We start from the raw sequence: 25,491 nt of genomic DNA on the forward strand, positions 1-25,491 counted from the left end.
TGTAAGCTGTGCTGTAGCACACGGCGGTGATCCAAATGCTTCCAAGAGATAGCCACATCTTCTTTCAGTATTTACAGTACCTGCTGCCTTCCTCTGCCTGACACGAGCTTCTTCACGAGTAAGAAATCACAGACCTTGTTTCCATTTGATAAGCATTATGACATGACTCCAAACACAGGATTATGACGACAAATGCTAGGGCCATATTCTTCATAGTCTTTTTTCGTGTGACATACTTGGAAGAACTCCGGCTATGAAAACATAAAACAAATCCTCTCAAAACCATATGAATACATAAAGCAGAAAAGCAGACAAGTAAAATAATGCTTTCTTTTTTAATAAAACTAAAATTTTTTAAGATGCGAAAACAATCAGTGAAAGCCTGTATGGACAATAGGGTTGATTAAAAAAAAAAAACCCACAAGAAATCTCACTTTGAAAACAAGAATTGTTCCTGCTTTCCTCCATTTGATTCTCTCTCACGTCAAAGAACGTTTGTTTAGATCCTATACTCCTGAAATCCTGACTAATCCCAAGTGCTAACTTCAAGAATAAAGGGTCTATGCTACAGCTATGATATAAATTTCATTTATGTCACATCATGATATCTTCACTCAAGTAAAGCTTCCACTTGCTCTGTACAAATTTTGCTGAGACAAACATTGTGATAGGATTGCAGAATGTGACAAAGTTCAGGATGTCACAAAAGGTTTGAAAGCAGTACTCAGAACAAACATGGCCAGCAGACAATGTGAAAAGAAAGATTCATAATAGTTTTCATGAACACTTACTGTTGAAGCCAGCATGGAACCACCGAACCAAACCGCATAACGCTGCATATGATGTGTTATCACTTGAACTTCAACTGGCTTGGGCTAAGAAAAACAGTTCATCATTAGTTTACATTTCCTTCTAAACTCAAAATGTCTAGAAGTCTTCACCCCTCCATTCATATCACTATCTCATAACTACTCAGAGCATTGTATTTCCTAGGAGATTGAATCATATAATAATTCCTGACCAGTAGGCTGAAGGACACAGCAGTTAAATTCCTTTTGTCTACTGCTGAGATCACTTCTCTCCCAGTAAGAGATATCAGAAATGTCCATACACATTGCTCACAGTAATTTCAAAGTTCCTGTAAAGATACATCATATGCTGCCAAGCTACCAAGAGATCTGATAATACATACATTCACACACTCTATTCATTCTACAGCACTGTGTTTTCACTCATGAGGTGAAAGCTCTGACCTTCATTTTTTCTACTATTCTCATAATCAACCCCACTTGAAATTCTTACTTACTTTTATCCGACCGCCACTGAGTTCCTCACTAAGCCTCAATCTCGCATCCACTACTCTTTTCAAATCCCTTTGCAGTCGCCGTCCAAAGTCCCTGAACATTGTAGATCCTCCTGAGAGCACCACATTCTGTGGAGAAAGTAAAAATACACTCTCTAAATCCATCTTCAAAGCAAGTTTCCCAAATTGTATTAGGAAGCTGACAAGCTACACAAGGCACCTTAATATTGCTCAGTTTCCACAGCACATCCACAGCTCCTTATGTTCACCCTTTTTCCTTAAATAGTAGCTTTGTGTAGAATATACTACCACAAAAGAGAAGGATTACATTAAAGTAATGAGCAAGTATCTATACATGCACTGGAGCAGAAAAATGACACTGTCAAAAAGTCTCAGAGATGTTGATAACTTACTTAATTATCAGTGCTAAAACTGCATGGCTCTAGCTTGGTCATGTTGCTATTAGTACCATTCCACAGGCTGGAAAGTTATCTAGAACTCACTTCTAAAAAGAGATAGACTCCTAAACACAGTCACCAGCAAATCCAATGGTTCAAAGATGTATCAAAAAAGGACAATAGTCCTGAGAAAAGTACAGTGCCTTCCACTTTTCTCTACCTGCTTGTCTAGTGCTAGTTCTCAAACAGAACTAAAAGCCTTGTTCCCTGGATTTGTGCTTTGATTCTAAACACAGGTTCTAAAACATCACATCCTTAACACTACTGATAATATCTCAGGGCTCCAGAACAATGCAAAAGTCATTTCAACGGGGCAGGGGACCTGGGATTGATTTCAAAACAGGGACACTGGAAAATAACAATGGTGGCAACAAGAATGGACTTCATAATCAAAAAGGAATGAACTCTATGTGTGCCCTGCCATGCCTGCATGTGGCACTGCAAACCAAAATACCAATTAGTGCTTACTAAAACCACATGTACACCTGAGTCACATTGGCAAGGAACTTTGCTGAGATCGAGAGTTTTACACTGGGCAAATGGTTATCTGTTCATAATAGCTTTTGACACTGCAGATTGTGCACATAAAGAAAGAATCCCTGAACCACTGCTCACAGCCACAAAACTTGCATACAGATCTGAAGTGCAAAAGTATTCATGCTTTCAGGCTGCAGAAATAACTTTTTGGAGTTTAAGCACCACAGTACAAGCTGCAAACAAAATTTTCCTTGCTAATGGAGAAGAAAGCTGTTTGCTTATTTATGAAAAATAATGAGATAAGTAACCATATACCTAAAGTAGGATCCAGAAACCACAGCTGATCCTAAAATTAACTTGCCCCCTTCATATACAAGAGCTCCCTCTGCTTTCAAGAACATATCTTACCCTGACTCAAAGTGGTTACACACTCTGTAAGAGGAAACTGCTAATGGGGGAAAAAAAAAAAAAAAAGGAAAAAAAGGCAACGACTAACTTGAGTGATGAAATAGCAATTAAAAAATTGTCATCAGGAAATATTACCTGGAGATAACGAAGTTGGCAAAGAGAGCGAAAGCAATAATTCTATTCAAAACAAATTAAACTTTAAGTATACATCACAAAGTGGACAGTGATATCACTAAGAGATTTCAGAATACTCTTGAGAATATTTGTAGGAATACATCTTAGACCACCTTATGCAACTGCAGTTAGTGGTAACACTAGGAAAACCTCTTATCATTCCAGGGATACAAGCTAGAATGTCACACCTCCCTGAGATTATGATTGTTTAAGTAATTCTACATGCTAAAATAACATCAGAAAGAATAGAAACATTAGAGTATACTGCTTGAAAAGTTGCATCATCTCATCACACCTGGAAAAGTCAAGTTAAACAGTAAGCAGGATACAAGTACGTATCACCAACTGCCATCATAACATGATTCTACACAGTTACAGTTCCCCTGCTTCCTGTAGCTCTTGGCAGCACTGGGCCAAATCTGTGCTAAATCTTTTGTAAAGGACTGCTGACAACATATTGGCTTCAACAAGTCACCACCACTCAGCAGGTCGATCTTCTGTAAGGAGGGCAGAAGACAGGCCTCACAACCGAAGCAGAATCCACACACATTCCTCACCCTCTGAACACCTTCAGAAACAAAACAGTGAAGGTGGCAAAAAATGGTTGGGATTAAAACAAACAAACAGCCAATATCTTCTTTAAAATTACTGAGTGATACACGGTAACTCCAGTAACAACTGGAATGAGAAACATTAACAGCAAGGAAGGCTACACATGTCTGTGGAGAAAGCTTACTGGTGGTGTTTGGGATTCCAGCCTGCCTGGGATTTCTCTGGCCTCTCACAAAAAGAGATCAAGTGAGTCAGGATTCAAGTATCTCTTTCCAGCTGCTTCCTTTAAATGAGACTTCTTCTGACCTATGTGCTTAAACACACTTCAGCTGGTTTAACAGTTCCAGGCAGAGCACAGGTTTCACAGCTGACACTGATCACACCTCCTGATGGAAAGCAGCTCCAGTTTTTGCTTTTATAGCTACCTGGCTGAAAGTTACATTGGCTTGAAAGAATATATTTTCTTACAAGAGAGAGCTGAAGATCTTCCATGCTCTTGAATAAGACAACCACAGGTAGTAAATAACAAAAGCAACCCAGTTCTGGGAGGAATCTGGGGGTCAATGCCATGCGCCTTAGAGGGCTGGCAGGAAACTTCTTACTTCCCATCCATTCCCTTCACTTCCATTATGAGCTCTAGGATATTGAATTTCATTCCATGCCACCTCTGATCCTATATCTGTGTAGTACAATGCTACAAAGATACAAAACAAAACCAACCCAGTTACAATAAGAGAAATCTTTATCTAAGTAAAGCTTATCTAAAAGCTGCACACTTTTGCTAATTTAGTTAAAACACTTACCAAGACTGTATGGAAAGTGTAAGAAATATTCATCTCGAACAACAAATATTATCCCCACAAATCAGAAATGTATTGCAAAAAATTATTTCTGGAATAAAATTTTGTTTTAGTCACGAAGAAACAATTTTTGTTTCTTTAAATTCAGAATACTTGGTGTCCATTTTACTATTTGAGTATGGTCCTTGCTGTTTCACTGAAACACTTCTGCACTCAGACAAAAAAGAAGCCATAAGTCAGCCACTGTTAAACTAGCTAGCACACTAATGTTACAAACCTAATTAGCAGTGGATAAGAAGGAAGGAGGTTTCCTCTCAGCACTCCTGTGCTACACTAACAATGTTAATCACTTGGGGCTTCAATTTTAAGTCACAAGAATGCCTTTGCTTTCCCCATGACTTACATCAGTGCCAACAGGATGCAGAACTAATGGCCTGGCAAGCTCTCCAGCCTTAACTCACCTGCAAAGCCTGCCTACTCTGCACTTAGCAATTAATAGCAAGCTTTGCCATTTTGCTGAAGCACACTTAAGCAAAAGTCAGTTGAATCCTTGCTAGCTTCTGCTCGAGGACACCTACAATTTCAGTGAAAGAGATAAGGAAAGAGTTGATAGGGTAAATGAGCCAGAACCCACTGAATGGTGTTTGTGCCTGCAGCTCACAGCTGCACAGCAGTCTAACAGCGCCATCTACACACCACACAGTGTATGTGAGGCTGCTTTCACACTAAAAGTATTTTAAGTTAGAAGTAACATTAGGGAGACATTTGCTATAGTTATAGTCGCTTGCATTTCAAACCTCTCCGGGATTCAGTGATGGTTCATTGCAAACTGGGTACCCAACAGTTTGACTTTCTAAGAGAACAGGAGTACAATAAGCCTACTGCAAACATCAACTGCAGCAGTACTTTCAAATTCTCTACTGCTCACATTAGCTGCACATCCAGCTAAAAGTCATCTTCTCAATGGAAAAGAAGCAGTCTCCTTAAAATTCACTGAAAGCCAAAATAATCCATCTACAACAGACGTCCACATTCACCAATACACCACGGTCCCCAACTCATGTGATATGACCAGCTGGAAAAACTAGCTTAAAAAAAATTAAAGAGGCCAAGGATGTGAGAACTCGATCCACCCTGAATATTTAAACTTGGTTGATTAGAATCTTTCAGAAAGATTTCTGAAACCAGCTGAATGCTCTGTCAGACATCACTTTTACCTTAAACCACATATTTGTGCCAAAAACACTGCAGAAAATGGAAATGAGTTGAAAGAAATCAATCACAGAGACATGCAAGTGTAAGGTTGTTGGTCATATCCCACTGGCAGAAGGCACAGGTTTCAGAACTGTTGATACTGTTCTCATCAACTGTTACTGTCAGAACTCTGGAAGTATCTGGGGAGAAACTCTGGATGAGGAAAAAGGAAGATGAAACAGTAAGAAATAAGAATGACAATTTCTGAGCCCGATACAAAAATATAAAGAACATTATAACTTACTAGAATATCAAGCAGTTTTCAGGACTTTGAAAAGTCCTTCATTCACTTGAAAAAGTTATTACAACCGTATCCACTAACCAACTGATATGTTTGGCTATTCTTTTTTGACACTGAGGTAAAGAGTCATAAGATACACCCTGACACAAAGCTGGGACAAGTTTCAAGGTCATACAGAGTGTTTCCAACTTAGGTTTTTAAATAACAGTACTGAAACCATGCAACATTATCATTCCTTGCAAATATACCACAGAGCAGATATTTCATGCTGATTTCAAGGTAGATGTGCATTAATAACAGTGTTTAGTAACATGCTCAGAGTAACCTAAAAGCAGTGGGAAAGATCACCTTCTACTTCCATATCATGCTACTGCTCTCTGCATTCCTGTGATACGTCATGTATTCACATAACTGTGATGAAAATAAAGAAAGAGGAACAATATTCTAGGGAAAACTGGAGCTAAAGAACGCGACAGAGAATACCTCTGTAAACAAAGACATGGAGGTACTGGATGGAGAGCTGGACATTAGCCAGCAATGAACCCAAGAACCCAACTGTATCCTGGGCTGTGTCAAAAGAAGTGCAGCCAGCAGAGCAAGGGAGAAGACTCTCCCCCTCTGTTCTGCTCCTTTGAGAAGGCTCTGGGGAGACATCACTGCAGTGCCTAAAGGGGGCTACAGGAAAGCTGGGGAGGGATTTTATCAAGGAGTGCAGCGATAGGTCAAAAGCTGGTAGTTTTAAATTAGAAGTTGGTAAGACTAATATTAGATAATAGGAATAAATTATTTACTACTAGAGTGGTGAAGCACTGGCACAGGCTGCTCAGAGCAGCTGCAGATGCCCCATCCTTCGTGGTGCTTGAGGCCAAGTAGGATGGGTTCCTGGGCAACTGGGTTTGGTGGGAGATGTCCCAACAAAGGGTTGGAATTAGGTGATCTTTCAGGTCTCTTTCAACTCAAGCCGTTCTATGTTTCTGTTATAACTCTCTAAAAAAACAGAGCTGGATAAACAAACTATACCTTTCTGCCCAAAGAACACCAAAGGTAATGTGATGCACTTTAACAGCCTCACCAAGCCCTAAGGATGCACGATCACATTACCTGCTGCATGCAGAACGTTTCATTTTCCAGTGGAATTCAGCATACAGGAATAAGCAACATAACCAGGATACCAGACTACTTCAGTCCTATGGTAAGCTCAAAAAATTACTCCTCCATCACCTAAGCACTCAGTTTAATTTAGTTCTACTTTCTGTTGTTTCTGGTTTATTTAAAAAATAAATACACAGTTTATCCTATTTCTTCAAATTCCAATGCAAGTCTCTGGTTCCAAACTCAACAGCTTAGTGCTCCTTCCTTATTTCATCAGAAAGAATCTCACTCCAAGCAATCTGGAACTCTCAACCCCATTAGATACAGTCAGGGAAGACAGAGAATATAAATCAGTGTTTCCAAGCAATCACATCAAGGTGTAATCATTATCAGAATTAAAAACAAAGTACATTGTTGCTAACCTTTACACAATTAAAAAAAATTTATGAGTTTATCTTCTGCAATTTGTAGAAGAATGCTTGCATATAGGCAACACATAAGGCAATACAACTGGCCTCATAAGAGAACTGCTAATAAGATCAGGAAACAGGAATACCAGGAATAAAACTACAAAAACAAACACCATAGAACATCAGAAGATGGGTTACAGAACAATTCTTCAAAGGCTACAAAACACATATAACCTGCAACAGGGTATTTTAGGATATATTCTGGAGGAACATTGATGAAACATTGGGCTCTATCGAAAGAGGAGTGGGCAGCAGGGACAGGGAGGTGATTGTCCCCCTCTACTCTGCTCTTGTGAGGCCCCATCCGCAGTACTGTGTCCAAGCCTGGAGCCCCCAGTACAAGAAAGACAGGGAGCTGTTGGAGAGGGTCCAGAGGAGAGCCATGAAGATGATCAGGGGGCTGGAGCACCTCCCTTATGAGGACAGGCTGAGGGAGCTGGGCTTGTTCAGCATGGAGAAAAGAAGGCTGCGGGGTGACCTCATGGCAGCCTTTCAGTACCTAAAGGGAGCCTACAAACAGGAGGGGAATCAACTCTTGGAAAGGGTAGATAACTGCAGGACAATGGGAAATGGTTTTAAGTTGAGGGAGGGAAGATTTAGGTTGGATATCAGGGGGAAATTATTTACAGAGAGAGTGGTGAGGTGCTGGAACAGCTGCCCAGAGAGGCTGTGGATGCCCCATCCCTGGAGGTGTTCAAGGCCAGGTTGGATGGGGCCATGGGCAGCCTGGTCTGGTATTAAATGGGGAGGCTAGCAGCCCTGCATGTGGCAGGGGGTTGGAGATTCATGATCCTTGAGGTCCCTTCCAACCCTGGCCATTCTGTGTGATTCTGTGAAACACCTACATGTACCCAATGCAAGCCTAGCATTCCAGCACAGTAGCAAGAACAGAAGATATTTGCCTCTATGAAAACTTCAGTCTTGCAGAAAGAAAAAGGACAAAGGAGAGCCAGACATTAAGAGTCACCAAAACCTTTTGCAGCAATCCTAAGTTTGAAGCCATTGTAGCCATCTACTACAAAAGTCACTCTGTACAGAAATTTGTTAAGTAGTAGAACCTCCCCTTTTAACCTGCACTGCAGATTTGCTCTAGGTTACTATGTTTCATTCTAGATTACAGAATATGTTATCTAAATAACTAAAATATGCTACAAAATGTTAATAGACACAAACTGTTCTAGGATATATTTAGTTACAACGTAATTGTTCCTGAGAAAATGCCAACTCTTGTAGAGGAGATTCTCAAGATTCTAACAGAAGAAAACCATAGCCTTTCACATGAACAAGGCTATTTCTTCATGTTACTTCTTATGCTGTTAATCAAAAATGAAAAAATAAAAAAATAGGGCACTGCTGCTGCTACACAAACAGAAACAACTAGGAAGCATAAAATGTGCTGCCGATGCAGAAAGAGAGCTTGCCATAGGCTATGCCTGTCAATACCTTCTTTTTCAGTTCTTAATGAACCACTGACTGAAAAAACTCTCTGGACTATATGCTCTAAACAAGTTTAAACAGTCTTAATTATTGTCTTCTAAAGGATTAAGTTTTCATGTACTTCAACATGAGGTTCAACATCTGGCTAAAACTGCAGTAAACACACTGAGACTACAGGAAAAAAAAAATCCACATGGGGAAGAGACCATGAGGCAACCCTTAAAAATGGGCAAAATCCAAAAAATCCCACCATAAGAATTTATATTACAAATATCAAATATAAATAGTTTCTTGGGAACAATACTTACCTGCATGCCAAGCCACTGCTAAACACCATCTTTTGTTTAAAATTAAAAGATCAGGTATTCCTCACTCAGAAAAACTGAACCTTGTTTTATCTTAAACTTTATTTCTATTCAAAAATTCACATTCCTCACAGTAGGGGAAATCACAGCTACGTGTACCATACACAAATGCATCATAATGTTATAGTTATCTTCCAAATGAATTCAGTTAATCTTAGAACACAAAGGCCATACCTTATATAACGGACGCCGGACATCGATGGGACAGTTCTGTATAACTTCATCAACTACATCCGAAATGGATTCCATAAAATCAGGATTAGCAAACTAGAATGAAATAGAACAGACATGGTGTGTTTCCTTCCAAAAAAGGAAAAAGCAGAAGTGAGACTTTAGAGACAATTTGTAACAGTAGTTTTAAAAGAAAAAAAAGAAAAAAAAAAAGGGAAATAAAAGTCAGTATCACTCCTGTTGACCAAGTATTTTACCCTATAACAAGCCCACTTTTGTACAAGGGAAATAAGAAACGCTCTTTTCTACAGGCAAACTCAGCTTCTCCTTGGTCATAAGTCCACCGTTCAAAATTTATGCACTAGAAGCCCACTGCTGCACGTGACATGATTTTAGAGTGCATTCTGTCAGACAGAGATAAACTGAAAACAGATTAAGATTGTAAGATGGTTTTACCAAAGACAGCTTTACCTAGCTAACTCAAAACCTGTTAAAGTTAGGAGTTAATGAAGCCCAGGGAGAAATTCTTCTTGGAAGCGGTACCTATCATCTGCTGTGTTTCTCTTGTCTAGAAAGGTAGTGTTTTCAATGCAGAGCCAAGACATTAATTCTTCATTAAGTAATAAAAAAAAAAAAGGAAGATTGTCCTTTATCCTATTCCTCACAGTCTTTATAGGGCCTAGGGAAAAGGAAAATATTAAAACCATGTCTGACATGGGATTCAATGCTCCTCTGTAAGATCATGTGGGTAAACAGTGAGGAGGAGAAGCTACTTAGCCTGGAGGTTTAATGGTGATGTAAGATTAGACACCTAGAAATTGATAACAAACAGATTAAGGTTGGAATTTAGACTAAAGGCAAAGGAATGAAATTTCAAACAATATTCCAATAGGAAGAGGGTAGACAGAATGAAACTTTAGTGTCAATATAGACCTTGATTAAGTTTTTATACTTTATTACAGACTCAGTTGCCTGAAATAAGCTGAACGGAGCATAAAATAACAGACAGGACATACTCTGCTATGCAGAATCAAATTTTAATGTTTCAATCTTCTCCCAGGATATTACAACATCCTGAAGTTCACTCAAATCGAACTACCAAAAAATCAGACAGACCAGGCACTGTAAATGTGTCCCAAAACTGTTACTTGTTACCAACACAGATTTCAACAGACTTCCCTCAGGGAAAAAAAAGTAGCATCCATAAAATGTAATCAACAGAAAGCAACAACAAAAGTCAAGATTTCAAACAGTATCTATTGAGTAATTCCATGCAGAGCATAGCCCAAACACATTGGTAACATAACTAAAAACACGATTATTAAAGCGTGCAGGTTTACACCAGTGCTTACAGAAAGAGAACAAGTACTACACAAAATCTGAAGGTTCTAACTTGTTCTTCTGAACTTTAGCTTGCCTTTAAAGAAAGAAAATGAGACGTTATAAACATATCAAGAGATACAAGAAAAAAATTACCCAGTGCACTCATGTTGCTCTGTGCTTGAGCTACCCGAGACTGTACAAGGCTTGCAGTTAGGAGACCTACTGAGAGCTTACTTCCACTTGATGGCGCACTCGCATCAAAAACAACAGTAATTCCCTCCCCCTCTACTTATACAGTAAAGCTTCTGTAACTTAATACTGTTAGCATTTAACTCTTACCTCAGGATGAAAGAAAATTTCAGGTCCAAGGAACCTCTCATAACCAACGTCTATAACAAATTTGGTTTTGTTGATTGCATTGATGCCAGTGTACTGTTTGATCCATTTTCGTGGATCCCCATCATACTTAGCAAATTCTTTCACTATGTCAGGGCAAATATAACAATATTTCTCCTGTTAAGAAATATCAAGCATAAAAAAAATGCCAAAATAATTATTTTATTATTGACTTAAAGTATGTTCCAATGAGAAAAATAAAAACATGTATGAATTCTTACAGATTTGGGTACAAATATCTCTTGGACAGCCCAATAACTACTGAAGCCTCAACCATTCAAGACAACACACGCACTTAACTCTTCAATAAAATTCCACACTGACTCATGTAGATTACAGAAACGTTCAATAGCAAGCTCTCTTTGCAAGATCAGATCCATGAAAATCAACCTACAGACATTACGTATTCATCAAACCAAAAAACAAATCTTAAACAAATCTTGAGCCCTACATGCTAATTCAATCTGCAAAGCATATTCAATTCTACCAAGGAGTCTTGTGTGACGATTTTCTTCCTCTTTCTCCTTACACTGCACTTGATTGGATACGCCAGCAGAAGCTTGTGTAATTACTGGCATTTTTAAGTGAACACAAGCAACTTGCTAAAGCAAAAAAAGAACATTTGCTCAAAGTATTTAGGTATTAGGAGACAAAGAAGGGTGTACCTTTATGGCTTTTGCTGTCTCCAGAGATTGTTCAGGAGGAATTCCCACTTCCCTCTCCCTCAGGAGTTGCTGAATAAAGTAAGTAATATCCCTACCTGCAATAGGAATATGTTTGATGCAACTTCCAATTACGTAGCCTTCTGCCTATGTGGGAGGAGGAGGGAAAACAAGAAGATGATCTTTAGGCAAAGTCATACTGTGCAAAACATCAAGAATCAACAGCAAAGTTATCTTTCTTTTATACAACAGCTTGCTTTCGTTTTTAATTGAAAGTAAAATATTGAAACAGTGAAGTGTTAAGATGTGCAAGCAGCTCCCTGCAAAGTGGATATTATTTTTAAAAGAGCTTGATTACAACTTATAAACAGATACTGCTGATCTAATTGAAAAACATAAGCAGCAGACAAAAAAAATCTTGCACATTAGAAGATAGACAAAGTCTGATCAGATGCAATCTTTCATTTTTTAGGCATAATCTGAAAAACAAATACAATATGAAAAGACTGCCCACGTCCTGTTTCAAAATGAAAAATGAACAGGAAAAAGTATAAAATTATTAAAAAGCTCAAATAAAAAACAACAACAAAAAAATCAAATGAAGACATATCTAACAATAAGTGCAATGAAAAATAGAAATCTTTGTAGCATTTTTTTCCAGGATGCATTGATTGAAAGCAGTCGTATTGCTGAACCAACATTATTTCTTTTCTTGCTTTTTACATGCTTCAGAGCTTCATACGGTAAATGTATGTTAAAAATATGGTTCTTTTTCTACCATTAGAAGACAATACTGATACAGCCAGATTAATACCAAAATGCAAGAAATTATAGGGAGTCAGATGTTCATTCCTAAAATAACTGATCATTCAAGCATACTATATGCTTCAGAAGTACACTGTCATCAATAAAATATATGTTAGTATGCATGAATAACTGTATACTTTTAACATCATTCAAGAAATAAGCCATTTGAAATCAGCCATGTATATGAACATCCCTTTGTACCAGCCTGCAGTTGCTTCCACAGAGTTCACTAACTTCTAAAACAGAGACAACAGCTACGTAGCATAAATAAAATACAAGATATAAAAAAGTTTGTATGTATGACAAGAAGTAACGTAAGCATGCAGGAGATTTAACAGTGACATACATTAATATTGAACAGAGCTGAAGCATCACAATAATGCAAGACAAGGATTTACATTGAAGCAGCCTTTAAAAGATGCCCTAGTGGTTCCTCACCACAGCTTCGCAATAGTCTGGACAGCTAAAATTAATCTCATAAATAAAGTCACATAAGTAAATACATATTTTGCAAAGATGCTGTAAGGGAGGAAATCCCAAACAACCAAGTAACTATAAAATTTTTTACTATAAAATTTTTCGCTTTGTTTACACTGTTTACTTTGACAGTTTTTATTTTAATAAATAGAAAACAGAATCTGTACTTGTCTAAACAACCAATATTTTAGAAATGCACCCTCCTACATACCACAGGAATTACATGGGTCACTCCATCACCACTATCAATGACAATTCCAGTCAAAGTACGTTCTCCGACCTGTCGTGATGTCCAAGAGGCAGCTAAGGCCAACACTGCCTGTATGAGGAACAGTTTGTATTTAGGCAGAATGTGCTGATTTACAATCTTAGTAAGCAATCATTTCAAGCATTTTAGACACAGGCATATGGAAGATAATATACACTGCAGCTGCACTGTACTTTAGAAGTATATAATCACTGTGATCACCTGAACAGCAATGTAAAGTCCTGGTATGTTAAATGACTCAAACATGATTTCTGCAAGATACTCTCTGTTTTCAGGTGTGTTCAGGGGAGGTTCTGTCTGGAAAAAAACAAAAACAAAAACAACTCCTCAGAGTCCTAACAGTTAATGCAGTGATTAGCTCAGTAGAGTAATAATCAAACTTCTAGAGTTCTTAATGCATTCCTAAATCTCACACAAGCTCCAATTCTAAAAATAAAGAATTCACACAATCTGGGGAGAGTGGCAAGAAGGTTATCTTCTGCAACATGTTCAATTTGAATTAAATTCTCAAAGCAAAGGAACAATGATGTTACAACAAAAGATGTTTTCTTTCATACTGTATCGTTGCCACTACAAGGAACGACACTATTTCAACACCCAAGTGCTCAGAAAGAATGAGAGTAATGTGTTAGAGTGGCCCAGCTGATTTCAGAAGGACTAGTCATAGGAAAAAAACCCAATGCTCAATGCTTAAACACGAAGGTAAAAAGCTTAGTAACATATACTAGGAGCAGACAACCTCTGAAAATTCTTCATGTCCCACACAGTCCTACCTGGAAAAGGACTGAATTTTAGTGAAAACAACCAGAAATATTTTGAAGAATTCCAAGTAAGCAAAGGCCTCTTCTTACACACGAGTGTATAGCACCATCAATCACATTCATACCATTGCTTTTACACACACTCTTACTCAATTTGTGCAAATCATTTAGCAATGAACAAGTTTCAAGCTATTGGCACCACCCATTCAGTTAGACTCAAAATGGCACTGGGTTTTGAAGACATATAGAAGTCTGCTAGTGCAGTGCTGACTTTTTAGGCTTTTGGTGCACATAACAGAATGCAGAACTATTAGAGAACGTGGCAGGAGTCAGCCTTCAGAAGTCTTCTGTGCTCAGTGCACTGTGATATTTGTCTGGTACTACAAAATGCTGGGGATGTGGAACGGGTATAGGTGGCCTGCAATCAGTTCCAGTCAGGTCTTGAAAGATAACAGAGGGTGGGTGGTGTTTTTGTGTAACATCTCCAACATAAGATGCCTAAGGAAGTTGTGGAGTCCTCCTCCCTGGAGTTGTGTGGACATGGCACTAAGGAACATGGCGAGTCAGACTGATTACTTAGAGATCTCAAAGATCTTTTCCAACCTAGACAATCGTGTGATTTTAAGTCACGTTCAGAGTAGAACTAACCAAAAGCCCCTTGCATGAAAAATCTGGAGACAAACCAGACATAAGGACACATGAATAAAGGATATAAAAATAGTCTATTGCAAACTGCTTGCTAAGAACTAGTTACCTAATTTGATCTTCAAGAAAATTTTTCATACGTTTGTCCTTTACCACTAACATATGGTGCTCTACTAAGCAAGAATATCCCCTACTGCAAAATCAGCCAAGAATTTCACACAGAATTCAGTTTAAACAAAGCAATTGAAGCTTTGCAAAAACAAAATCCAACCCGTCAGCAGCCTGCATCACAAACTGAACAGAATTTGGTTGGAATGCAGTTTCACAGATTTATTTTTCTCCACTTGATGAAGAAATACTGAGAGAAAAATCCTCTAACGGAGCTTGGAATTTGTATGTTGGAAGCTTGAACTTAGAATATTATGTACTTTTGCTCTTACATAAATACTCTCCAAATAACGTGCAGTTTTCATCTCAGAAAGTGTTTTCTCTTTCTCAGTCTCAATAACTCACCATTAAAAAATAGTGATCCTCAGGTTCAGCTCGTAGGTACTTAAAAATGACCTGCTCCATGAATCTCTCCATGAGGTCCCAGTCTTCAACAATACCATGTCTTATAGGCCACTGAAACAAGAAATGTCAACCTTTGATATTATAAGAGAATAAACACACCCAAAAATAGAAACAGTGAAAGCACCCAAATCCTTACATCTCCTGCAAGAACTGAAACCTCTCATCTCATTGTCACACCATCAAATCCTCTATTCTCACTTTAATTTAGAATTACTATTTCCAGTTATCTCATATTTCCATGTATTTCCAATTGCAATTCTGGGTTGCAGGACTGCAAGCCAGAGAGCATTCTTTGTTCTTAAATCTTGCTATTATTTTCTTGCAGCTCCATATTTTAATCTCTTTTTGTATCAGTTTAATCATTTATAAAGTTGAGAATCATACTTCTCTTCAATATGTCTTCCAATCTGTAAGAAGTAAAGAACATACAGGCAATACATTTTTCAGCATAAATTATCACAGGGATATGTTTACATTTTGTTCAGTGTTAGGAACACAGATGACATTTAAGTAATACAGTAGGATGTATAAAATATGATTTTTTCCACATAATTCAGATGCTGTTAACATCTTGTAAGTACAATAAGTCCCTTACTAGGGTATGGAAAATATGATTCACACAGAAGCCACGCTGAAGTCAGCTCTTCACAAAACAATTGTGAATCCATGAAACAGAAATATCCAATATGTTCACCAATTCATGAGCCACGTTAGAAAGATATATTGTTAACAAGAATTTAAACATTCAGCATTATGTGACTACTTTAATAGCTAATAATGTTGAACACTGACCGACTGCACTGATTCAGTGGATATTTACAGAGGTCAAACACCAACACAGGGCAGCACTAGTAAAACAGGCACTTAAGCAAGGTTTAAAAAAAATAAAAATAAAAAATAAAAAAATCAACAAACCACAAGCATGTAGTTGTAGAAAATACATATTTTTGTTGCTTTTTAATGTGTTTCTTTAAGTAGCTATCAAAAAGACACAGAACGATACACAATAGCAATAAAAATATGAAAATTTGAGAAGCTTTAAGAAAAAGCATTCACTATTTTCTTACCTTTGTAGCATAGGTAGGTTTATCTATGGCTTCATCTCCTATGAAAAAGTCCAGATCATCAACACCTTTCATTACCCTCCTCTGAGCCTGGTCACCTACTTTGGCTGATTCGCGGATCGCAATACCTTCAGACAGAATCCAAACAAATTGAAGTCAAATTAAAATAGCTAAACACACAGGAATTCATTTATTTGGAGCCTTTCCTAGAAATAAAAACTGAAATGTAGAAATCATAGTTGCCAGAAAGCAGAAATTACACCTACTGACAAGGCAAGAGAGCAGAATTCATTTCTGGTGCTCTCTCAGGAAGGATTTTGGTCACCAATCTCCCATTAAAGTAATAGATAGCTCAGAGCCCATCTTTAAAATGCATTCTGATATGTGCTACAGCAGTCATTTAACTTGCATGAGCAGTGTTCCACCAAGAGGTACTCTGTCAGTAAGCAATGTGATTTTCTGAGTTTCAACTCAAAATTAAGGAAAAGGGCACAAGAAAAACTACGTACTTCTGAAGTAAGTATTGGAGTGATTATCCTGGTTGGTGAGAAAGAGGAAGCACGGAGGGGCTAAATCAATTTGCAGTGGTACAGAGACATCTTTGAAGAGTCATGATTCTCATTATCAGGCTGTTATTCTCACTAAACTTATTAGGTGATGGCTGCCATAGGCAAGGAGACAGCAGAAGAAAAAAAAAAAAAATCTGGGGCAAGTTATAAATAAAAAGGGTCTGAAATGATGTAAAATACTGCTTATCTATCTGCAGGTTGTTTGTTTTTTAAATATATCATCATCAGGCTCTCAGTAACATACAGTAGAAAATGCACAGCAGAGAGGCATCATTCACAAAAGCGCTGAGCAGCATCAGGACCACAAATCACAGACAAGCAAACAGCTCTTTTGGAAACACATTCCAGTCTCCACACGTTATCTCAGTTCTATAAAGCAAGGTTTATAAAAAATTCATAGGAAACACTTGCTATCCCACTTCTTTAACATAAGATGTTAAGATTTTTACAAGTGCTATTGGCTTGAATTATTGCTTACAATGGTTATAGACTGTAACCAGTACTGCACCTGGTCAAGAACATGTTCCCCTCCACCTCTTTGGCCCCAACGACCATTATTATTTTCTTATCTTTATACCTCCTATTACAAGTAGTCACGGCAGAATGGATGCTTTAATAAGGACTGAACTGATGATGTTCCCAAAAAGTAAAGGCAGCATTTATTGCAATTGGAGATAATCACGAGATAATAAAAGCCATTATGGAGTTAAACAGGTAGTCAGTGCTACAATCTGCACACATACATAGTATTTGAGACAAACTAAGGTTACAATTAAAAACACTGGAAAACATATAACATTTTAAATTAAACAATTTTAATGTGGAAAACCAAGAAGAGGAAATCTGCTCACCAAAACCATGTTAAATGGGTACAAACATTTTACTGGGTAAATATATACCTTGGATGAACATTACCTAACAGGAACAATCTTTCTGACCATTAAAGTGCCTGCAGCCCTAGAGAGATGTAAGCAAGGTAGAGACCACCTGCACTTCAGTACTTAATTTGGTGGGAAGCCTCACCCAGATTATCCAGGCAGTAATAACCATGGTGTCAGATAGACTGGAGGTGAGTTGCATTCTGTCTACTCAGGAGTCCTAGCAAAAAAATAATGACTGTAAAAAGGAAATAGAATTGAAGTCCTCTTCATTCGTCATGGCAACCAGGAGGTGATCTAATAAGCACCAGGCCCAGCTAACTGCAAACAAGTTCTGTTGAACTATACTCCAGCCAATGATGCCAACACAAATAATGTTGCTTCCCAGATGGATGAGAGACTATGAAGGCCAAGCTGGGAGCTAGAAAGCAAGTCATTTGCTTGTCATAGTGCTTAATAACAGTGGTGTACCCTAAAAATTGGAGGGACAAAAAATTTACTCACATGATGGAATAATGAACTGAGGTTCTGTATTCCCTGCATAGCCAAGTTTGGTATACCTGGAGAAAGAAGGATCACAAGGTCATTATGTGCACATACACATTGAAGAAAAAAAAAATCCACTCTGCTTCTCACACTGAAGGCCAAATAAGCAATACCACATCTATATTTTCTAGGTTATGCTTTCAAGTGTAAACCTGCTGAGAAGAAAACTCAGAAGTGGTAAATATTTTAGATGCTATTTATTTTTCAGGCACTTTCAGCTTTTCAGAGTGGAATTTCAGAATGCTGAAACCTGTACACTCAGCTCTTATTTCCACTTACTCACCAGCTATGGCAAAAGCTGGGGTAGGCCACATTCCACTGATAAAAGGAAGATGCAGATCTTACCTTTCCAAGAGCTACCATAGCCAAAGATGCCATGAGATGCTGTAAATTTGGTTAATATTGTCCAACAGGAAAAAAAAAAAAACATCAAATGGTACAAAGCATTGACTGTTTGTCTTGATATACAATATTGAGACATGTATATATATTTATCAACTAAAATACCAAGACAGAAAAGAAACAAGTAACTTGGGCAGGAAAAAAAAAAGGGAATGTCCACACAAAACCTAATACCTGTGCATGATGCTTCCTGGCTCCAAGCTAGCTCAGGTTTTTAGCAACTATAAATCATTAACATCCCAGACTACAAAGAATCTCTTAAAATACACAAATACATTCAGACGGAGTTTAAAGATCAGTTATAATTGAATGACTTTAAACTGAACTTTTTCTCTGATATTGTCATACTACAGTACTGGATTGTGAGGGAAATCAGCATTAATCACATTCAGTTTTTCCATGAAAACCCAAAGGCAGAACATTGTTAAACAAGACCAATCACAAAATTACAGCTTATTCAGGATCTCTGTCTACAGTTTGCTGTCAACATTTGCAAATGATACCCCTAAAACAGAAGGTGGTTTCTTCATTAACAGCTTAAACAGAAAATGCCCCTTCATGGAGTATTTGGTATAAAAATACTCATTGAGAGTCAGTCTGCCTGAATAAAGAAATTAAAACTGAATTAGCAATGACCTTGGAATTTAAATATTGTATTTTCAACATCTCTTCAAAGCTATAGCTTCAATAGACTTCAAGGAATCTTTTTTAAAAGATTTTTCCCCAAGGCTAAAAAGACAAGGGCTGTGTTTTGAGGGCAAGGGTTTGTTGTATTTTTAATCATCAGTAGACTGAAAGCATATGCCTGTATAATCCAGAATGTTTGTACATACTTTCTATGGCTCTGAAAATTATAATCAGGGTATTAAATTAGACTGATTTGTAAAGAAGGCCATTACTAGCAAGAATTCTTTTTATGATAATTACTGCTTGGTTTCTCCACATTTTAGAATGAAGCCCATCTTGGGAATACAGTTAAAATGTAACAAACAACAAAGCAGGCATTACACTGGGACTTGGGATGCATTACAGGATACTCACTTTTCATTTGTCTCTCTGAAATGGGTTTTGCTTGCATGCACATAATGGCAGCCAAGGAAACCCTTTTTGGACTCAGAAGTCCTAGGTCTAAGGCTGGGAAACAGCAAGACAGGCAGAAGCCTCAGGAAAACAATACTCATTGCTCAGTCCTCTGAGATCCACTGATAAAAAAATAGTCATTGTACACACATAAGCATAGAAATACGTACATATACTTGTAATACAATTTCTATGTGCGTATAATGAAAAGTAAAGGGTTCCTGAAATACAGCCAGAACTTTCTTCCTAAGCTAAGCTGTGGCCCTGAGTTCAGTTTGCCATCTCTTCTCCCTCCAAACACTTGCCAAACTCAAATTCAATCACGGTATTGAACAGAAAACAGCCTTGAAGAGTCAATTTGGGATATCAGTGTATCATGGCATTACCTTACCACTCAACCAGGAATCAGATGCCAGTGCTAGGATAACTTACAAAGGTACCAAAAGCTGATAGCTCAGCATCTTACTGATTTGTTTTGTCATTAGCTGAAGCTGATGACTTGGTATCTGACTGATTGATTTTATCATTACCTGAACTTCTCTGCTTCAGTTAAAACGACAGGATGAGCCTATTTTTTAGTATGAGTGAAAATAGTTCTGTGGAAGATAACATCTGGAAAGGTTTCTCCTGTACGCCATTCATCCATGCAGGATAAACACTAGAACTTTGTCAAAAAGTCATCTTTCGGTTCAACATTGAAAGAAATGAAAAGATGTACGTTAATGAACAACAACAATGAAAAAACACAATCCCTTTTTAGGACCAAACAAGATACAGACAGTTTCCTGTGGCATATCTCAGATGTTTTGACAAAACCAAATGTAAGGGAAACTCAAACCACTGAGAAAGACAAAAGAAACGAGGCAGGTGTCTTCCCTTCCTTGCCCAGCAGCCCACTCACCCAGAGCACAGCACACGTGGCCACAGCCTTCTCTTCTGCCCAGCAGGACCTGGGCACACTCCATCTTCCAGGGCAGTACCCAAGAGTGCATTGGAGTGGTTGGGTGACCCACTTTCAGGACCTGCTACAGACATTGTTTGCTTTTGTACAAAGCACTTGAATATTCATCAACCTTGAAGGTCTGGATGTAAATAGTTAGGGAGGTTACCTGGTCTCCAGCTCTTTTTCCAATGAATATTTAAGGTCTGAAACATGTTTTTTCTTTCTCCTGGGCTACAGCCTAGCAGACTAATGGTAATGCAACATCTCATGATCTGTAAATTACAGAGAAGGCTTTAGGGAACGTGTAGATAATCAGTATTCCAATGTCATTAAAAGTAGCAGATTTATTGCTAGAGAGATAGGAACATACTGGAAACTCTACAAAATGTAGCATATTGAAGACTGCATGAAAGATTAGTAGAAATGTGATCCAGTAGATGAAGGCTGTATTATGAAAGGGAATTTAAGGAACTACTCATAAAAAAATAAATAAAACAGCTAAAAGTTGTGTTGTTGAAGCAAGCATATTTAGGTATTTTTACTATTGTTCTCTACTATATACTACTTTTCCCAGGTGACCTGTTAGTACACTGCTCAGCTTGGTCAGTTTTTGCATGAAGAACAGTAAGTCCTGCTTCTTCTGAGGCCCTACCATGAAAAGACAAAATGAAATCCAAAGAAAAATGCAGTGTGCATGAAGACAGATGCACAGATGTACAAATGGACCAAACTTGAAAGCAGATATGGAACCCTCAGTCACTTTTAGGGGAATATATTCTGGAAATTTCTCACTAAAGCATAAGAACACAGTTGAAGCATACAAGGCTACTCAGGCAGTTGCCTTATCCATTTCAAAGCAGAAGTCACTCAGCAAGCAAGCAGAAAAGCAAAGCCCAGGTGAGAACATGAAAGACAGGGAGGAACCTTTCCTCAGGAAGTGTAGGGATAGGACAAGGGGTAATGATTTTAACCTGAATGGGGGTGGATTTAGATTAGATATTAGGAAAAATTCTTCATGATGAGGCCAGATCATGGCATAGCTGCCCAGAGAGCTGCGGGTGCCCCAACCCTGGGGGTGCTCAAGGATGGATGGGCCTAAGGGCTCCTGGCCTGGCAAAAGGTGTCCTTGCCCGTGGCTGTGGGCTGGAAGTGGATGAGCTTTAAGGTCCTTCTAACCCAAACTATTACGTAATTCTACAATTCTAAGTTTGAGCATTTTTAAATTTCCTTTGTTTCTTTTAAGATTGAGACCAAGAAGCAATGTGTTAGATCCACAAATGAGCTCTGAAGAGACAGAACTACTGAGAATACCAGAAGGCCTTAAGAAAGACCTGTAAACAAACAAGCAAAAAATAATCACCTCTGTAATGAGAAAGCTTCCTCTGATGGATGATGCTGAAACGTAGCAGTTTTTACTGTTACAACACCTGCGATGACATACTGCCATAAACAGACTGCGTATCATTATTATAAATAGGCCTGAGAAACTCCTAATGTAAGGTCCTCATAAAGATGTGAAAATGCACTTTTGGACTGAAGGAGGATGTGAGAAGGGAATGGGAACGAAGAAAGAAAGAATGCAGTAGAAAATAATCATAATAATAAAATATTATGTCTGCACTACGTACAGAGAAGCACCACCAACCACTATACTAATAAACTGCAAATTAGAGCCATAGCTTTGGGAGAGACTAGTAGGACCAGGACTGAAGCCTATGATTATAAACAACAGCTAATTAACCCATGCTCCTTACACTCAGAACAGCAATTAGAAACTTAGCTGTGCACGACTGGTGTAAGGAATAGAGATAACACTACTTGCATGGAACAACTCGTTTCACATCAGAAATACAATAGCCAGAAGAAATGTAAGACAGCCAAGTTAAATGGCAAAAGCAACAACAACAACCCCTTAAGTTTCAAGGCAAGTTGAGCTCACTTCTCCCAAAAATCAAGTATTTACTTCTAAGCTGATCAGTAACACTTGGCCAAAGTAAGCTTTCCTTACTAAAATAAAAAACACTTGAATAAAATACACCCAAAATAGAAGCATTCCTCAATGCCTGAAGATGAAGAGCAGTATTTTAAGCCACCTCCACTTTGCACACCCACCTACTGGAGTGCTGATGTCCCACAGCTAAATGCCAATTAATAAAAACAGCCATGAAGTTTAAAGCCACTTGGAACAACACCAGAGAGGCCTGGTAGTCCAAAGGCCCTAAAAATAGCATGCCCTTCTCCACAAAAGGACTGGCAGCAACACGAAAGCTGATCACTAGAAAAAACCTCACTCAAAGAAAACGAAGACGTAGTGCATCAAAACTGAAGCAGGACAGTTCACTTGCAAATGCTAATGGAAAAAGAGCAGTCACATCAAATAACTGCTACTGCTTTCTGCAAAAATGTCATGAACTGTTCACTCTCGATTCATAAAGACAAAGTCAGCTACCTAACAGAGGAAAAAAAATGTTAATGTGTCCTGCTACGAGGATATGTTTCTCGCCAAAGCTCTGTACCTATTTTCACACACCCATTGCTGCTTTTCTGCCAAAATCCAGCACTGCTCAGGACTGAGGCCTACCAATGCAAATGACAACTTTAATCCAGGCTTCATATGCACAAAAAACAGAAAGAGTATTTTCATAAACTTAAATCTACTTAGATGAACAGAAATTTGTGCTGAGACAAAGCTCCTCATTCAGTACCAGAGATATAAAACACATTTTTCTTGTTATGTATGAAATATTTCACTGTGTATCTGCACACACCTTTCCATTTCCGTTATGCTCTTCCAAGTTTTTCATCTGAAAGCTTTTTCATGAATCATTTGAATGAATTGTTCCAAGCGTGTAACCCAAAGTAGATTCATTCTAACAATAAGAAGATTTTCAACCCACACAGAAGAAAATTCCAGAGACTGTATCAGTGAGTCAAGCTACTTCTGGCTGCTTGGATCAGAATCTTATGTCTTCTTGTTCTGCAAGATTACTTACTTCAGATAAAGTCCCGTCAGCAGAGACACCACATCGTCTCATACATACTAAGATAGTTTGGAGGCATGGAAATGACAAGTCCACTTGTGGGCAGCCTGAACTCTTTCTGAAACAAGCTATCGTACCTGCATACACACAAATTCCAATAGTTTTTGCAATGTAACCACTGAACAGATTTCAGAAATTGTACTACAATTATCATTTCTCTGAAAGCATACAGCAGGTTATTTTTTGTCCTTATTTATTTCGTACAACTGTTGGCCAGTGACATCCACTGCTTATGCAACAATGGAATCACTTCACAAACTGAAAGCAAAGGAGTGCTCCTGCAAGAGACAGACATATTTTGTGCATTTTCTGGATTTTGCAGTTGATGCTGCAGCTTCTGTAAAGGACCCACCTTGCGTTGCCCTTTCCCCAAGAAAAGCTCTCCAATTCTGTGAATTAACATTCCTGTAACACCAAAGTTCCTTGCAGAACAGGTACTTAAAATCTCTTCATTGGAATATTCCAATGGAGTATCTAATGGACAGGCACAATTACATACAAGATGGAACCCATTCTCTATTCTACTCCCAGAACTTTCAGCTGTGGACTCCACTGAGAAGACTGAACTGATTTTAGGTATTATAAGCAGAAACAGCACAAGAGACTTGGGAAAGTTTTGTCACAGCTTAACAAACTTTAAAACACGAAATGCTTTTTCTGAAGAAACTGAACCCATCAACACAATGGGTTGCTCTGGTTACCTATCACTTCTTTTTTAAATTATCTTTCTTTTCTTTTGGTCTTAATACGATGGCTCAGTTTCGGGAATTTTAAAGGGAAATTTCCAGGCATTACCTAAACCAAAATAATGCAACCAATTCCCTGCAGAAGGAAGGGCTATTCTTGCAATAAATAAACGAAACTGATGACCCTAAAGCACAGCCTGACATGTGAAGTTATCAGCTGAACTCATGCACCAGTGTCTCTTGTCCTCCTGAGAACTTTCCATCACTGCCAGGCCAAAGAAATGAGTTCAGTGCATCTCCAGCATCTCCATCACAGCTCCCTGACACCTCCTGCTCCAGAGGCACAACAGCAGCACCAATGGACCCATCAGAAGCTGACAGTCCTCACTTATCAGACAGGTAGGAAAGACCTGTTCCTCTGCAAAGTGAAAATCCCAGCACAGCCTCTGCTGTTCAGATTAACTCCTTGGAGTGACAAGGAGTTACAAAACTCGTGGTACGGCTAAACATCGAATAAATCAGAATAAGTTACAGAGCTGCGCTTGCCCAGGCAGAGTAAGTACAGATCTTTCTCCTGGCAGCAGTTTCAAACGTCATTCCCCACGTTTAGCATTTAAGTCCTTGGATCGTGGTAAGTCAGGGAACAGAAAAGAGGAGAAACGGGCGCGTTGGGACACAGCACCCCGGGCCGACACGGCCTGCCGGGCACAGGAGGAAAAGCAGCGGGCACAGCGGCCTGCCCAGCAGCAGCAGCACGGCCCGCAGGCCAGCAAAGGGACGGGGACACACGGCAGAGACCGGGCTGGCTCCGGACGCAGGGGAAGGGACAACGCGCTGCGGCACGGCGGGGCTCCCACCACGCGCGCGCATACACACACACACACGTCGCCAAGAAGGCTGTCAGCACCGGTCCCCCCCGCTCCCCGCACTCACCCGGTGCCTCCGTCTATCACGCAGGGCGGCAGGTAGCTCGCCATGCTGGGGAGCCGGCCCTACGCCGCACCCAGGCCGCCGCCGGCTCCCCCCGGACCGGCCCGGCGCGGCTTCACTGCATGAGCGCTGGAGGGGCGGCGGACACCATGCAGCCGCCTGTCAGCACCGCCCCTGGGGCGCATGCGCCGCCCGCCGGCACCACGTGACGCGACCTCCGCCCGCCTTCGCCGTTCTA

General features: G+C 39.1%; 1 protein-coding gene across 3 annotated transcripts; it reads right to left on the reverse strand.

Annotated features, from left to right (window-relative positions):
• Window positions 1–155: 155 nt before the first annotated feature.
• Window positions 156–25,300, reverse strand: ACTR3B (actin related protein 3B; the record flags this gene model as incomplete). Of its 3 annotated transcripts, XM_079538085.1 has the most annotated exons (12): window positions 156–251; window positions 792–875; window positions 1,307–1,432; window positions 9,206–9,298; window positions 10,865–11,038; window positions 11,587–11,730; window positions 13,079–13,186; window positions 13,337–13,432; window positions 15,055–15,165; window positions 16,182–16,306; window positions 18,130–18,185; window positions 25,257–25,300. In XM_079538085.1, 12 exons carry the CDS (start codon window positions 25,298–25,300, stop codon window positions 156–158), a joined length of 1,257 nt encoding a protein of 418 aa, XP_079394211.1. The 3 variants fall into 3 exon arrangements, with proteins under 3 accessions (XP_079394211.1, XP_079394212.1, XP_079394213.1); XM_079538086.1 differs by lacking the exon at window positions 1,307–1,432; XM_079538087.1 differs by lacking the exons at window positions 792–875; window positions 1,307–1,432.
• Between the last annotated feature and the right edge of the window lie 191 nt (window positions 25,301–25,491).

This window comes from Tetrao urogallus, assembly GCF_951394365.1.
Source record: "Tetrao urogallus genome assembly, chromosome: 7".
In the NCBI taxonomy this organism is placed as follows: Eukaryota; Metazoa; Chordata; class Aves; order Galliformes; family Phasianidae; genus Tetrao; species Tetrao urogallus.